The 14,766-nt window shown below is 36.0% G+C and overlaps 1 protein-coding gene and 1 long non-coding RNA gene across 2 annotated transcripts; one reads left to right on the forward strand and one right to left on the reverse strand.

Moving 5' to 3' along the window:
• Nucleotides 1–2,072: 2,072 nt before the first annotated feature.
• Nucleotides 2,073–3,178, forward strand: LOC147498644 (uncharacterized). Its single transcript, XR_015194340.1, has 3 exons — nucleotides 2,073–2,151; nucleotides 2,456–2,594; nucleotides 2,662–3,178. It is a non-coding gene; the product is annotated as an uncharacterized LOC147498644 (long non-coding RNA).
• A 9,688-nt stretch (nucleotides 3,179–12,866) lies between these two features.
• On the reverse strand, nucleotides 12,867–14,343 carry LOC147498645 (uncharacterized). Its single transcript, XM_086563299.1, has 3 exons — nucleotides 14,296–14,343; nucleotides 14,087–14,210; nucleotides 12,867–13,999 (listed from the first exon to the last, which is right to left on the reverse strand). Exons 1-3 carry the CDS (start codon nucleotides 14,341–14,343, stop codon nucleotides 12,867–12,869), a joined length of 1,305 nt encoding a protein of 434 aa, XP_086419425.1.
• Nucleotides 14,344–14,766: the final 423 nt, after the last annotated feature.

Raw genomic sequence — 14,766 nt, forward strand, 5'->3', positions numbered from 1 at the left:
ATTCGGGTGTGTTAAGTGCAAACAATTCCATTTTTGCAAACTTGGTAGTGGATTATAGGAAGAAAAATGGTGTTGGGGTGTCGAGTTTTTTGGGATTGAAGTTGTTGAAGTTAAGAATTGAATGTGTTTCACGAGACTATTGAGCTGATGTTATGAGATGGGTGACGAAAAAAAGGGTTTTACGTTGCATTGAAGTGCTCGAGGTGAGGGTTTTGTTTTGTTTTGTATGATTTGTATGCATGTTTAAGTTGCTGAATTTGAGCTTGTTTAAAATCATATTGATTTTGTTGTTTTAATGTGAATTCAAATTGAATGAGAGTTATGATGGCTTGGTGTTAAAATATGAATGATACAAAAACTGTAAATTTTATGTTTCTATCTTTGTCTTTGATATTACTTATAAAATCGAAATTTTGTTATTTTTGATTGAATTCAACTCTGAATGAAATTTCTGTTAGTCATCTATCTAATGCAGTAAGCCCCAACCTATTTGGATATGTTTATATAAAGTTATTGTCTCCATAATTTAGGTCGTCAGAGTTTTCTGATAGCAGAAATCAGGTTCTGCCCTAGTTTTGGAACTATGTTTTCGTATAGTTAGGTTATGATTCAAACGCTTGTCAAAACATGAAAAAATAAGGGTTATAAGTCTTCTTTCCATCCCAATTGGCCTCGTTGTATTCCGTGGTCTATGGAGATGGTTCCGGTATCTAAAAGTTTGGATGGAAGAAAACAGTGTCAGAAATAAGTGAGATAAACTTACCCTTATGGGTTCTAAATTCACGAGACCACAGGCTCGAGCTACTAGCCTATGACAATTATGGAAAACAACAATGATTCCAATATAATCCAGACCAGGCTACAAAAGAAACAACAGAGATTTTAAGATCTAAGAATGCTGCTAAATTAGAGTAGACTAAATTTAGTCGCCAAAGTACTAAAAGGCGACTAAGCAAGGTCTATAAGTATTGTCTTTGTACCTCTTTTGTTTCTCTTTCATAAAGTTTTATAGTAAATATCATTTGTTAAGAGTATAAACCTTTCGATAGCTATGGGACTCAGATGTATGTATTTTACTTGTGTTTTTGGTAATGACTTTGTACGAGTTGCTTAGATGATCTTATATTAGTCAAGACATTCAAGTACTTTGGTGTACCAAGTGTCCAAGTCCTAATGTTGAAGTTATCTCATTTTTGTAAGCCAGTTATTTGCCTGCTCTGGCATCGGTCGAGACGGTTAAGTAACTGGGTTAACCAATGAGAAATATATGATTGTGATTTTCAGGTTATGACAGGTTTATATTTATGAAATGTCAAAAATAGAGATACTGTTGAAATTTTATTATAAAAACCACGTGTCATAGGTTTGTAATTGTTTGAGTTTTGGGGCGTTATATATTTGCTTGTTCCAAATCCAAAATTAGAAAAGAGTTTTGTACTGTGGTAAATGACTATAAGCCACTGTTATTAGGGGAACAATGGTATATACCAGATGACCAAACTAGTAGTGCTTGTTATGTTATTGTTAGAGGTGACAAGGCTATGCAGCTATTGGAAAGTGGGTTGAAGGTGAAAGAATATAAGCTTTAGATCACCTGTACGTACTTATCAATGGATGGTGTGTTTTTTTAGATTTTGTTGGTTTTAATTATATTGTTTTTTTGCTTACCCTGACTTAAAAAACACATATTTGAGGTTATGCCATGTGAACATGTAGCGTATTTGCATTTTGTACTATAATGAATTTTGTCGCTTTACGATATATTGACCGTAACTACTTCTTTTGTTTTTTTTGTTTTTTTTTGTTTGTAGATTAAACTTAATAGAACGCGGCTATGATGGCTAGATGGATGGATAAAAGCTAGACATAAAATCATTTTCTTGTATGGTGTTAGACCGGGCTGATTAGGTTTTATTTTGCAGGTTTTGTGAACGTTTTGTATTTTGGATAGTTGGTTGGTTGTAGGGGTGTAAAACGGTGTGGGTCAGGTCAACCGCGGGTCAAACAATAACAGGGCGGGGCGGGTTTGGGGGTTGAAGGTCCGTCAGTCTCCGGGGGGGACGGGTCAAAGTCTCAAGGTCCATACTATCACCCAACCTGTTGGGGCAGTTCTTGGGGCAGGGCGGATAACAGGTCGGATTTCGAAAATGGGTAAACAACACCTTCTCCACCCATCTTTCTTAAAAAATAAGAGAAAAAGCACCCATCTACATCAAAACAATTGTACCATCATCTCATTTCAAATTTGTTATGTATCTATGATTGCTTTCCTCTGGTGATTAAACAAATTGTTATGTTATCATCTCATTTTAAATTTGTTGTGTCATCTACAATTTGTTTTGAAATCAACTGTATTGTCATCTAAATCAAAACAAATTGTTTAAATCCAAGTCAGAATTGGTATTCCAAGACTCTAACGCATAATGGCATTGATATATTTTTTATTTGTTTGCAGAATGGAGTCAATTTTTCAAAATTTGTTGCATCAGCAAAGTCTTGTTGAAGCCGAGTCTACTACAGATGAAAAGCTCTTTACTTCACTAGATTATCATAGGAGAGATCTTGCAACTACTCTTGGAACGACCAAATGGCAGGTAATAATAACCCTTTCTTTTCTTATATCTCTAATACAACACTTTTAACACGTATTTTTCCAACTAGTTGGAGGACTTTGAAAGGGCAGTCAGTTTTTCAGCTTCAAACGTCAGGGAAGATGTTATTTCCAGACACAGACACTTTATTAGAGCCATTCAAGATCAAGTTTTTCAAGTGGGAAAATGAATTATCTGCGACTCTTGGTGACAAAATGAATGAATAATACCACTTCATTAATTTCCACCATCCAGTTTTGGTTTACAGTTCGTCAGTTCAGAAACTCTGGTCGGATTACAAAAGTGATAAGCAAAATTACAAAAGGGAAAGCAAAATTACATAGTGATGACTTCTAATCTAGATTTAAAAATTCCATTTCCTTTTCGATAATCTCTCCATCGTCATCTTCTTCTACGATTGTGGCATCTTCCGCTCTAAACCAATCTTCAAGGCTTACAAGTGACTCCACTAATGGTGGCACCATTCGGCTTCGATAATCACTAAGAACTTGTCCCCCGGTAGAAAATGCCGATTTCGATGCAACTGTACTCATTGGATCTGTTAATACATCACGTGCCATTCTTGAGAGTATTGGAAACCTTTGTTTGTTCATTTTCCACCAATCCAAAACATTAAAATCATCTCCAAATTCCTCAGAATAAAGGCTCGATAGATATCGTACTAGTTCGGATCCAGTTGAACTAGTAGATTTCATACGACCTTGTAGAAGAGCCCATGTACCTCCTTGGCCAAAATTAGAACTACTAGGCCTACTACTATTTGTACTAGTAGTACTAATATTTGCATTATTAGCATCAATATGGTATTGAACATATTCTTCATAGAGTTTAACAATTTCATCTTTAATAACAGTACTAGTATCAAAACATTTAGCAATTTCAGTAGAATTTTGAAAATTACTTAGAATAATTGATTGCATTATATCTATAGTCCATCATATTTTGCCCTAGAGTCTAAAATATAAGCAATTCCATATAATGTCGGAGTTTTCCCCCAATATTTCACAAATTTCTTTTCCATTGTTCCAATAATGGTTTCAAACCCACTAATACCTCTATAAGTATCAAAAACCATGCTAATACTAGCCAAATGATGTATTGCCATGTTAACAGTTGTATAATAAATACCGGAAAAGAAAACAGTAGCATTATTAAACAAATTTAAAAAATCTCTAATCATTTCAGCTATATTCCAATCCTCATCATATACAGGTTGTGGACATCTTTTATCATTCAAAAAAAAAATTAATTGTGCCATAATAAGGAATAGCCTCTTTTAACATTTTATGAGTAGAATTCCATCTATGTTGGACATCAATAGGAAGTCTTCTAGGAGTTAGATTTGCAACACTACATGCTTCACGAAATGCTTGATATCTTGATGGAGCATTGAAAATAAATTGCAAATTATCCTTAATACGAGTTATTACTCCATGAATTTCGGGAATTTTTAAAGCATCTTGAACAATTAAATTTAAAATATGACAACTACAACGGACATGGAAAAGTGAACCATCTAAAGGCAATTTCAATGAATGTTTCAAAATATTAACGACACTATTATTTGAACTTGCATTATCTAAAGAAATGGAAAATATTTTATCATGAATACCCAATCTATGAAGTTTCTCAACAATATAAGTAACAACTTCTTCACCCGTATGTGGATAATCTATTTGAGCAAAACAAACAATTCTTTTGTTCAATTTCCACTCAAAATCAATATAGTGAGCCGTAATTGTACAATAACCCATATTTTGGTTTGATGTCCACAAATCCGAAGTCAAACAAATTTTTTCATTCAAATTTCTTAAAGTAGACTTTAATTTATCTTTTTCCTCTATAAAAGTTTTGATAATATCCGTTCTAACCATATTACGTGAAAATTTTACAAATTGAGGACATAAAGATTTACATACCATCTTTTCAAATTCGAGGCATTCGGCGGTTGTAAATGAAATTTCTTTTTTCACAATCCATCCCACAATTTCTCTTCTAGCCACATCTTGAGCAAAATTAAAAGCAATAAGTTGATCATTAGGGCTCCTAGTTAAACTTGGTTGACTAAGATCAAGTTTTCTTTTTTTAGCACAAGCTAATGTATGATCTCTAAGACTACTAGTACCATCATTTGCATTTGCACCCAATAATTTTGCACACATATGACATCTACCTTTTTTGTTCCATACTTTATTTTTATGATCATAAATTTCTAAAAGATCATAATTTTGCCAAACCGGTGATTTTTTTTTTTTTTTTTTTTTTTTTTTTTTTTTTTTTTTTTTTTTTTTTTTTTTTTGTTTTTCTACTAACTCTCTAGGTTGGAAAGGATCCGCCGACATTTCAAGACTATTAGGAGTTGGTAATGTAGCCGTTTCACCAATTGAGGGATCAAGATTTGGGAAATACCCCGATTGGTAAGTTGGATCACTCTCATGAATATTATCATTAAAATATGGATTATCACTAACACTATCTCCACCTTCCATATTAAAAATTTAGTGAGATAAAGAAAACTTGACTATGAAAATTAAATATTATTACTAATACACATGCATAATATATATTGTAAATAATAAGAAGGGGGTTTTTGGAAGAGATATATAATAAATGACAATAGTTATAAAAAAAAAAAAAGTGAAGAAATAACTAACCGGAATATAATTGTAACTTATGAAGTCCAAAATAACTTAAGAATATATCTTGAAAGAGTAACTTGATTGGTTAAAACTTGAGTGTTGAGTACTTGAGTGTGAGAGCTTGAGAATAATATTTAAAATTGAGAGAGTTAGAGAGTTTGTGAATTTGTGAGATAAAAATACAAACAAGTGAGTATTTATAGTTTTTTTTTTATTGGAAATTGATAATTTTAACATCAAAATATAGTTGTTGGGGTTCCAACTACCATATATTAAGGCCAAGAGAGTCATTTGCTCAAAATATAGTTGTTATAGTTTTGAATGTTGAGTAATTTACAATTGTCACGTCAAAATATAGTTGTTGAAGGGTCTAACTGCCATATATTAAATCCAAAATAGTCATTCGTGATTTGTGATATCCATTTAGCTAAAACTCTAAAAGTCAAATTAGGAGCGAAACGTGTAGTAACCAATTACCAATGTGTCATATGTTCTGGTGTGCCTCTCCTCATTTAGTTTTCAATTTTTCATATAGGTGTTGACTTTTCAGTTTGGGTAATTTCCCAATTAGTAACCCATAATGTCAATGTGTTCTCAAGTAGTAACCACTCTCCAATTTTGACTTTTCAACCTCACTTTTGACACTTTTGCCTTCTCCTTATTTTCAAACAATGCCCACGTGGACCTGCAACACTCTCTCTCTACTGCAACACTCTCTCTCCTTATTTGAAGTGATTTGAAGTGATTTGATGGGTGTGTGGATAGATACCACAGATTATCTTAGAGATGAAGAGATGCAAATGAACGGTCACGAACGCATCTGTGGTTTAAAAGCCTCGAGATTCGTAAACATTAAGATGGACAATTATTTACATTAACACTGTTCATATACTATTTTTATTATAAAAAAATTATTTTTAATAAGAAAAATGTAGAGATATTACAAGAACCAACAAAAACATGAATAATGGTAAAAAATAATAAGATTCTTGTAAAAATAACAAGATAAAAATCATGAATTAAACCAACCCATGTATTAAACCCTTAAACCATCAACAAAGGATTAAAACTAAGCAAAATCTACACAACATTCACAGGACATGTTATGGTTCTACAACTATCATCAACAAAAATTGCAAAAGCACCAGAAACTAAGACAAAACATAAACCCCAACATAAATACAGCCTTAATCTTCATCGTTTTCATCGTCTTCATCTTCCTCCTCGTCTTCATCTTCCTCATCTTCGTCATCGCCATCATCCCCAGAACTGGAACTATCATCATCATGTTGGTCTTCCCACATGTAATCAGTAGGGTCTTCAACAAAATAAGGATCATACATCTCTTCATCGTCTTCTTCTTCATCAGTGTAGTCATCAGTAGAATAACTATCCCACATTTTCTCGTACTCGTCACTTGAGTAATCAGTGGTTTTACCGCTTGAACATCCAGGAAGAGGCATGTTGATAAAAAACGATGGAGAGAAAAGTTTTAACTTTGGTAGATTGTTGCTAACAGAAAGAATATTAGAATGTGAGAGAGATCAAATTTTAGATGACTATTTCCATTTGTATTTTTCAAAGTGATTTCAAAGATAAATGTTTATGGAAACGAGGCGTTGTAATTATGTGGGGTGGTTAGTTTTCTTTTCACCCTTCTTAATGTACCGTAAAATGTCATCATGACACACAAACAATGAAGGGACAGGCAAGACCAAAATTAATTTAGAAAATGAAGTGAATTTTGACCCTTTGTCAAACCCAATGTAATTCGCTTGTTGCCATATTAGAGGACATGCAAGTATGCAACTCGACCAAATTACCCCCGAAATTAACCCATAAATGGACCCTAAATGGATTGAATGAATAATTTGGGTACCCATAAATAATTATCAATGTACAAGAAAGTTACTGATAGTCTTAAGGCCACAATATAGTTATTAATTGGATAGATCTAATATGAATATCATTATTTTGGCAGAAATTTGAGGATCCACATGTGTCCCCAATTTGTAGAAGACCTTTTATTTATTTAAAGGCAATCAAACCATTTTTTTTTTTTTTCAATACCCATGTTTATTTCATGATATCTAGTGGCAAGCATGCTTCGGCATGTTAAAAAAGCTTCATGTAGAATGTTAATCTTTATAATGAATTTACTGAATTTTTTTTAACCTTATTAGAATTAATTATTTAGACAATGTATAGTAAAGTTGCTGATAGTTCTAGGGTAGGAATATGTTTATTCATTTGATAGAGGAATCAACATGGACATCAAGATTTTTGGCGGAAATGAAGTTGGGTACCCAATGAAGTCCGACACGTGGAGGGAAATGACCTTGGAACGCGACGCGTGTCACAAGAACTAAAACTTAAAGAAATCAATTGGGAATTAGGGGAAAAACTGTCCTAGTGAACCTCAATTAAATTTGGAAACCCTAATTTTTAGTTTCACTTCAATCTCCAGATTATAACCCTCATTTTATCTTTACGGTTCGAATTATTGGTGGAGAAATAAGGAAGCTTAACCTGACATGTAGAATGTCATTAGATAAAATGCAGAAATTATTTGGTGGATTTAGTAAGGAAGAAAGGGAGGATTTTGAGAATTCCTGTTTTGAAGCTTTTGCAAATCCAAAAATATATGCACGCAACAACTACACTAGTTTGTGCCATAGTTAGCCATAAAGTTGGTAGACTTTGCTATCAGATTGGTAACAAAGATTTGGTATTCAAGAAGAGTGATGTTGCATTGATTATGGGTCTTAGTGTAAACTCTGTTGCTAACTCATTCTACACCACTGACGTGAAGAACAACATATCAGAATTTCGTGCTAGGTTTTTTAAAGGAAGCACTGTTAGTGAGACAGAAATATTAGATGCTTTAGTGGTGGCAAAATCTAGTGGTAGTGAAGATAAAAGTGATATATTTAGGCTCAATAGGTTGTATGTGCTGCTCCAAGTTGTGCTTCCTAGATCTTCTAGGACTGTAGATGGAAAGTATGTTGATCTTGCAGAGGACCTAGCTGCTTTTGATCAATTTCCATGGGGCACACCTTGCTTTGAGATGTTGGAATACTGTTTGGATGATATTTACAAAAATGTGTTAGCTGAGAAGGACTCCTTTGCAGTTTATGGTTGTGTTATTTGTTTTGATATTTGGGCATACCTTCACATCCCCTCTCTTGGGGCTCGTAGGGCATTGACTGATAAATTCCCAAGAATACTAGATTGGGTTCAGTTGTCTCCCAAGAACTTACATCTCCAGACCTGGAAGAAGAAGCTCGAGCCTCTTAAGGGTAAGGTTGTTGCCTTTGACACTTTGGATATTGAAGAAGAAGAAATGAATGAATATGTAATGAAGGTGGCTTTCAACCAACAGGCCACACAAAGCGCTGCTTCGGTTTCAGAGGAGATGCTTCAGAGACAGGCACACCTACTGAAAGGCCTTGTAAGCATATTATTGAAACTCTGCATTGTTGATTATAAGCTCTACATTGTTGATTATAAACTCTGCATTGCATTGTTGATTATAAACTCTACATTGTTAATTATATTCTGCAACTGGATACATCAGCATTGCATTTTTAATTATTTGACATCTATTGCATTTATAAGAAAGGTTCTTAAACTGAAAATATCAGGAAGTATATATTACATTTGTGTTGACTCACATGATAGGTTCTTAAACTTGATATATCAGAAACTCTATGGTAGTTTTATGTTAACTGATAAGATAGGTTCGTAAACTGGATATATCAGGAACTTTATGTTAGTGCTCATAAGGTAGGTAGGACTCATAAGATAGGACTCTATGATACACCGGCAATGCTTACTTCAACTAACTTTTGAATACGTTAGGGGTGGCTCGAAATGACATCAAGTCTGAAATTAGGGCGTATGGAGACAATACTACAAGGGGTTTTACAGGGTGGGAAGAAAAGTGGATTGGGTGAACCATCATCATCCCAGGGGGTTGTGAAGGGACCAAGAACAAAGAAAACAAGGGGAAGAAGCTGTGTCTACACCAATGCTGATGTTGTTGTCAAAAAACCTACTACACGGTTTGTTAAAAATAAGGTTAAAGCTGTTGTGGAAGAAGCTGTGTCTACCCCACCTTCTAAGAGGAAGTCATCATCCCCACCTCCTAAGAGGAAGTCGTCATCCCCACCTTCTAAGAGGAAGTCTCCTAAGAGGAAGTCATCATCCCCACCTTCTAAAAGGAAGTCATCATCCTCTAAGAAAGTTACATTTGATCTTTCACATGAAGTTGAAGAAAATAGAAAAAGAGGAGTGAATGCGGGGTTTAAAATGGTAAGGAGGAGGGGTGAAGAGAAACATAGTATGCATCAAGTGAGAGTCCAGTCCACCAAGGTTAAGTAAAGTAGAGGTCAAAAGAAAGGCTAGCAAAAGGCAAACAATTTTGAAAAGAAGTCAAGTCAGTGAGAAAAGAAAAGACATGGAAGCTAAGAGCAAGGAAGCTAACAAACCAAAAAGAAGAAGAAATTTGATTGGTTTAGGTGAGGAAGAAGAAGATGGAGAGGGAGAGGGTAGTGAAACTGATCTTGTTGCAGCAGCTGATGTTTTGAGAGATATTAGTGAAGAGTTACCCAAGACTCCTCATGATGACCAGGTGATGGGGGAAGACCATGTACATGGTTTTTTCCAAGAACTTGAACATGAACATGAAGGCCCTTATGATAATGATGAGGGTGCTCCAGAGTTTTTTGTTGAGGAGGTTGAAGAGAGGGTTGTAAATACCTACAAATGTCAAGAGAATGTGGTTCAGGAGTCTTTGAACAATGAAGTGCAGGAAGAGGGTGTGAAAGAGTCTGTTGATGAGAATGTGGTTGGCCAAAGTCCCCTAGTGGAAGTCTATAATATGGATGTTGTTGAGCATGTGCCATTTATTAGTCCCTTGGACATTGCTCCTGGTGATGGTCCCTTGCCTACACCTAATGTTGATGTTCCCTCCAATGATGATGTTGATATTGATGGGGAAGAAGTCCTGAACTCAGAAATGGAGAAGGTCACATTTTCTGCTTTACTTTCTTGCAGTACTGACATAACTGACTTGCCTGTATTGTCACCCACAACCGCTCAAACCTTTGAGGTAGATAGTCAGCTCAAATCTATTGTTGTTATGAAATCTAAAAATGATAATGTGATGTTGGGAGAACGTGATAATGATGTAGATGATGATGATGCTGTGGAGGGGGAAATGGTGGTCCCTGATGTGGTGCGCATACAGAGTCAAATGGCAAGTGAAATGGAAAAGAAAACTGAAGAAACACACCAAAGAAGAAAGAAGAGAAGGGAAGGGATGCAAGGTCAGTCATGGGAAGAAAACATTGGACAGGAATGTGATGAACTGATCAAGTCTGCTCTGGCCAAAACATTTATCAAGAAAACCACCACCAAAGGTGACCTCCTCGTACTACAGTACTATTGGAAGATGTTCACAAGGTTGTACAGTCCACAAAACTGTTTAGATGCTAGAGTGTTTGGATACAACCAAATTATTTCAAAGGCACGCGGTTTCCATTTATTGCATGGAAGAGAGTGGGTAAATGGGGAGGTCAAGATTACAACTAACATATTATCTTACATATTAACCAAAGAAGAACTAACATATTAACCATCGGCAACTAACATATTAACCATCAGCAACTTCTGCATAATAATGTTTAAAATTCTATGACTCAGGTGATCACCATATATGTGAAGTTGTTGATCAGGTGGTACATCCAACATTGTAAGGAAAATGACATTCCAGAAGAAGAAACATATATTATCATTGAGGATGTATACTTTTCTGTAAGTTGTATCTCATTGGTTGATGGAATTTGTTTTGTACAGTTCACCTTACTGATTAAGTACTTTATGATTTTGTTGATGTAGAAATTCATGAACAGAGAGTATACAAACTTTAAGAAGAAGATGGAAGACCAAACCTTCAGTGGTGCAACTCCTGATGACAGAGTAGATAGTGGTGCGTATCATCCACATGAAGTTGTTAAAGAGTACTTAGACCCTTATGAAGGAAGAATTAGAGATCAAGCACACCCATCCAGGGCAATGGGTCTTATCATTCCTCTTCAAGTTGAAGGTAGCCACTGGGTTCTTGAAGTCTACAATTTTGGAAAGAGAAAAATCTTCAACTATGATTCTCTTGGTCCAAGAAAGTTTCGATGAGCAACTTGCTATAGAGACTTTGTCTTACTTATGTCATGAGGTGTGCTGATCCATCATCACCTCATGATTTGGGAGCCCCTTTGGGCTCATGAGTTTGTGCCTGTTACTCAACAACCGTGATACAAATAGTTGTGGCCTATTTTGCCTAGCCTATCTAGGATCGCCTTCCGAGGGGTGTACGAGGAAGTAAACAAAATAGATATGCAACCCCATCGAATGAGGAAGAGGATTGGAATGGATATAATTAATTGTGGGTTGAATCCAGATACTGTTTCAAAAAGCAGACAAGAGCAATTGGAGAAGAGTTTGGAGGATGCTAAATAAGTCGGTACGTGAGCAAGGGAATCACTATGAAACAGCTTGGTGGATGCTACTTCTTTTATTTTGTGTTTAGTGAAACAAATAACTTCTTCTATTTTGTGTTTAGTTGTCTAATTTTAGTATGGTAATATCATTTTGTGGTGCCGTTAATATTATCAGCTACGAATTTGTGAGGATGGAATTTGTCATTCATTGCTTCATGCTTTCATGGAGTGATGAGTTAAGTTTTTAGTGAAGCATTTTTTATGGAATTAGTTGCTGATAGGTCCTGTAATGCAATATGGTTATTGGAATATTTTGTTTCATCAAACATTTGTGTATAGTTTAGGCGGGAAATGTTTTGGGCGGGAATAGTTTGGCGCCAACACCACTTGGGCGGGAAAATAGTGTGTTTCCTTTATAAGTACAAACTGGGTTGCCTTTCTTGGTCCATCCCATTTCTCTTTCTCTTTTTTTCTCTTCAAAATGGGTGGGGGTGAGGATTCTACCAAGAATAATACAAATGTTGGTTCATCATCAACCAACTATAGCAAATGTTTTGAGTGTGGGGAAACTGGGCCCTGGAAGATCAACTGTCCATGGGCAACTACGCATTGTCCGCTATGCTCAAGCAATGAATATGAGGTATGGTGTAAGTACAAAGCCACATAGTCCGGGAAGAAGGTTTCTCTCATGCAGGGCCGATCCATGCAAGGGTTTTAAATGGATAGATCTAGAAGGTGAAGGGACACATAAGGCTAAAGCACCGCTAGTGAAAGCAAAGGTGACAAAGGAAAACCGGTTTGCAAATCACCATTAATGGTCCTATTAAAATGAAAATAGAGGGCGTGTTGATGATGTTAGCCTACTTGTAAAGAAACTATCCATTAGAGATCGACCATGTCATTGTTATAGTTACTGATATTAATAGTACAAGAAGATGTCCGTTCAAACCAAATTAATTATGAAACCAAAATTGCCAACCAAAACTATCCAAAATATCAACCCCGAAGTAAAGCCACATGGTAACAATTTACCACTAACATATATGCAACTGCAAGTGCCAATTTCAAACAAACAAACCAAAGCTGCCACTATTGGTGATTGGTTAAAAGAAAGATCATATGTACTCTTCATATTCAAAATCTGGTGGAATCCCAGCTGAAAAATCAATCCACTCAGCATCATCACTGGCAACCGTGCAAGTTGCCTTATTGTGTCCAAGACCACCACAACGCGTACACCTTCTTCTTTGCACTTGGACTCCCTCTCCTTTAGAGCGCTTTCTCTTTTTCTGTGGTCTTACGGGCATCACCTCATCAACGGGTGGACGGACGATGATGCCATCATAAACCCAAACCCACTGTTCTTTTCCTCTTAATGGTGTCCAGTTCTCTCTATATGTATCCATCATCGTTTCTTTTGTGTACCAATGCAAGCAAAAGTCATATGCACATAGCTTATAGTAATCGATTGCCTTCATAGCATGGCTACAAGGAAGACCAACCTGTTGAAAGAAACCGCATGTGCAAGTCCTCTCCAAAAGGTCTACGGTGTCAGTACGGTCTAGTGATTGCACAAAGTAAACGTGCTCACTTGCCTTTGTTGTTGTAAAACGTCTACTCGAATATCTCGACGAGATGAGCACTTCCTCAGCTGATTTGGTCAGTTTTGTCTTCAGCTTTGACGCCATCACCCGGTAGTCATAAAAATGTTTCATTATGTTCAACCTGATACCATTGACAAGAGATGTCACTGGCATAGCTCTCTCTGGAAGTATCATCTTGTTCCAGCTCTCTATGTGATTTATGTAGCAAATGCCATACCTTCTCATTGGAGCAAAAGCACAACACCACGACTCTTTCGGAATCTTTACAATCTTTGCATAACCTTTTCTGTCGGCACAATAAATTTGGCTCATAAGTCTTACAAATTCTGCATGTTCATAAGTTTCAGCAGCTCTCTTCACCTTCCCTTTTGTCTCTTGCTTAGTCATACAATTTGAAATGTGTTGTGCACAAAAGCAATGGACCGCATTAGGAAGTATTTTAGGCACGGCTTGAAGAATGCTTACATGCCTATCAGAGAGAAGAACAAAGTTTTGCTTCGTCCCAACAACAAGGTCTCTTAACTTTTCCAGAAACCAATCCCAGTGGTCATTATTTTCCTTTGGGACTATGGCAAATGCAATTGGAAACACGTGGCTATCGCCATTAGCTGCGATAGCAGTTAGTATGGTTGACTTGTACCTACCTGTCATGAAAGTGCCATCAATCATAATTAATGGACGAAGACATCTTTTGTAAGCTTGGACAGTGACGCCGTAGCTCACAAACAAACGTTCAAACTTGTGCTCAGGGGCCGATGACGTTTGCAGCTCGGTGAAACAATCTGAATCCACTCTTTTAAGTTCTTTACAATAATTTGGCAACATTTGGTACGACTGACTAGAGCTTCCCCTTATCTGCAAGCAAAAAAGCCAAACAAACATAAGTTAGTTGTTGCTACTATTGCGTTCATTAGTTGCTGATATAACCAAAGGCGCTTACCTTTTGCATTGCAATTTCTTTTGCTTTCCAAGCAACTTTATACAACATATTTGTGCGGTGTTAACCTCCAACCTCAATCAAATCTTTTTTGAGCCATATCAATATTGTCCCTAAGTTTCGATTTCACAACTTCAAACCCATTTTGCATCAAATGTTGTTTATTAGTTGCAATTGCTTTATCTTGTGAATATGTATGTGCTTCTCTCAAAGGTTATAATAACCCATATATCGTAACCGATGGTGGTCTTTTGCAAACAAATGAAATGTGCAACCGTGAGACTTACACTTCATATAAATCCTCTCGGAAGAAGTGCTTTCGACGACGAAATCAAACATGTTTGCTATTGCGTATGACTTCATGTCTTTTATAAGATCATCCCGAGTAGGATAGTGTTGTCCTACTTTAGGAGGAACAAACTTCGTGTTCACATGAGGAGGAGTTACATCCACTTTAGCCGGTGTTTACGGACT

The sequence above is a fragment of the Coptis chinensis genome, chromosome 5 (assembly GCF_015680905.1).
Source record: "Coptis chinensis isolate HL-2020 chromosome 5, ASM1568090v1, whole genome shotgun sequence".
Classification (NCBI taxonomy): domain Eukaryota; kingdom Viridiplantae; phylum Streptophyta; class Magnoliopsida; order Ranunculales; family Ranunculaceae; genus Coptis; species Coptis chinensis.

Bases quoted from the DNA above. Each gene is read 5' to 3' on its own strand.
- LOC147498645 (XM_086563299.1), bottom strand. From the start codon at position 14,343: ATGTTGTATAAAGTTGCTTGGAAAGCAAAAGAAATTGCAATGCAAAAG. The intron at 14,211-14,295 runs GTAAGCGCCTTT...TTTTGCTTGCAG, and splicing joins AAGAAATTGCAATGCAAAAG to ATAAGGGGAAGCTCTAGTCA. The intron at 14,000-14,086 runs GTTTGTTTGTGA...CTTTCATGACAG, and splicing joins CCCTGAGCACAAGTTTGAAC to GTAGGTACAAGTCAACCATA.